The following is a 1,147-nucleotide window of genomic DNA, read 5'->3' as shown; positions in this document are numbered from 1 at the left end:
CCCGATATTCTGCTCCTCTGGTGAGTGGGGAACAGGCGGGAGGAAGAGAGCCCCTTCCCCGGCACAGAGCCCCCTGCCATCCCCCCAGCAGAGGGCCCAGAGCCACCCCTCCCCTCCCCCCAGAGCTCCGGCTCTGCCCGCCCCCACACACCTTGACCTCGTCGGCATCCTGGATCGGGTCCTGCTCCTGGTCCTTCCGGGCCGCCTCGTGCACGGTCTCTGCAGGGCCAGGAGCAGAGGGTTAGGGGGACCCCAGCCCCCTGCCCCACAGCCCCCTGCCCAGCAGGGGCAGGCCCCCCCCACGCACCTTGAGCCTGCAGCTTGGCCAGCTCCTCGCTCAGCGTGTCGTACGACTCCTCCAGGTGCCGCTTCTTCAGCTCGACGCTGTGCATGTACTCGCTCAGCGACCGGATCTTGGCCTCGTGCTGTGGGGGGGGGGGGGGGGGGGGTTGGGGGGCCCCCCCCCCCCCCCCCCCCCCCCCCCCCCCCCCGGCCCCCGCCCCAGGAGCCAGCCCCCGGCCCCTCCCCCCGCCCCCCACCAAGGCACCACCCCCATTCTGCCATCCCGCGGCTCCCGCCCCTCACCTGGGAGATGAGCAGCTGGCAGGCGGCCAGCTCCCGGCCCGTCACGGCCATCTTCCGCTGGCACTCGACCTGCAGCGCCTCCAGCTGGCGGCAGCGCTTCACCACCCCCTTCACCTCCGCCTTGATCTTGCTGATGTAGAGCCGGGCGACCGTGAACTCCTCCTCGATGGCCCCGCTGATCTCCACCGGCTGGGGGGGCAGGGAGCTGAGAGCCGCCCCTGCCCCTCCCCCCACCCCGCTGAGAGCCGCTCCCTCCCCCATCCGCCTCCGTTCCTCCCACCCCGCTGAGAGCCACCCTCTGCCCCCTCCTCCATTCGCCTCCCTTCCTCCCACCCCATCCCCTCCCCCTCCCCCGCCCCCTCTCACCAGCTTGATCTCCCCGTTGCCCACAATGACGCTGAATTCGCTCAGGTCCTTCATGAGCCCGTTGAGCACCTCGGCCACGCGCTTGCGCTGGCGGGTGCCGAACTCCTGCAGACGCTGCAGCTCCGTCTCCAGGGCCAGCAGGGTGCTCTGGGGGGGGCGAGGGGGGAGAAGAGCAGCTCAGAGCCCAGCCCGGGAT

At 72.0% G+C, this 1,147-nt stretch overlaps 1 protein-coding gene across 1 annotated transcript; it reads right to left on the bottom strand.

Annotated features, from left to right (window-relative positions):
- Positions 1-151: 151 nt before the first annotated feature.
- Positions 152-1,098, bottom strand: LOC112123501 (kinesin heavy chain-like; the record flags this gene model as incomplete). Its single annotated transcript, XM_026661405.1, has 4 exons — positions 152-219; positions 308-425; positions 586-774; positions 952-1,098. Coding segments are annotated over 4 exons (522 nt in total), but the record flags the coding sequence as incomplete, so codon positions are not given.
- Between the last annotated feature and the right edge of the window lie 49 nt (positions 1,099-1,147).

Source organism: Terrapene carolina, unplaced genomic scaffold (genome assembly GCF_002925995.2).
Source record: "Terrapene carolina triunguis isolate 2854851 unplaced genomic scaffold, T_m_triunguis-2.0 Scaffold1137, whole genome shotgun sequence".
Taxonomy (NCBI): domain Eukaryota; kingdom Metazoa; phylum Chordata; order Testudines; family Emydidae; genus Terrapene; species Terrapene triunguis.
Note: the sequence above shows the minus strand (reverse complement) of the source record. Positions and strands in the feature narration are given on the sequence as shown.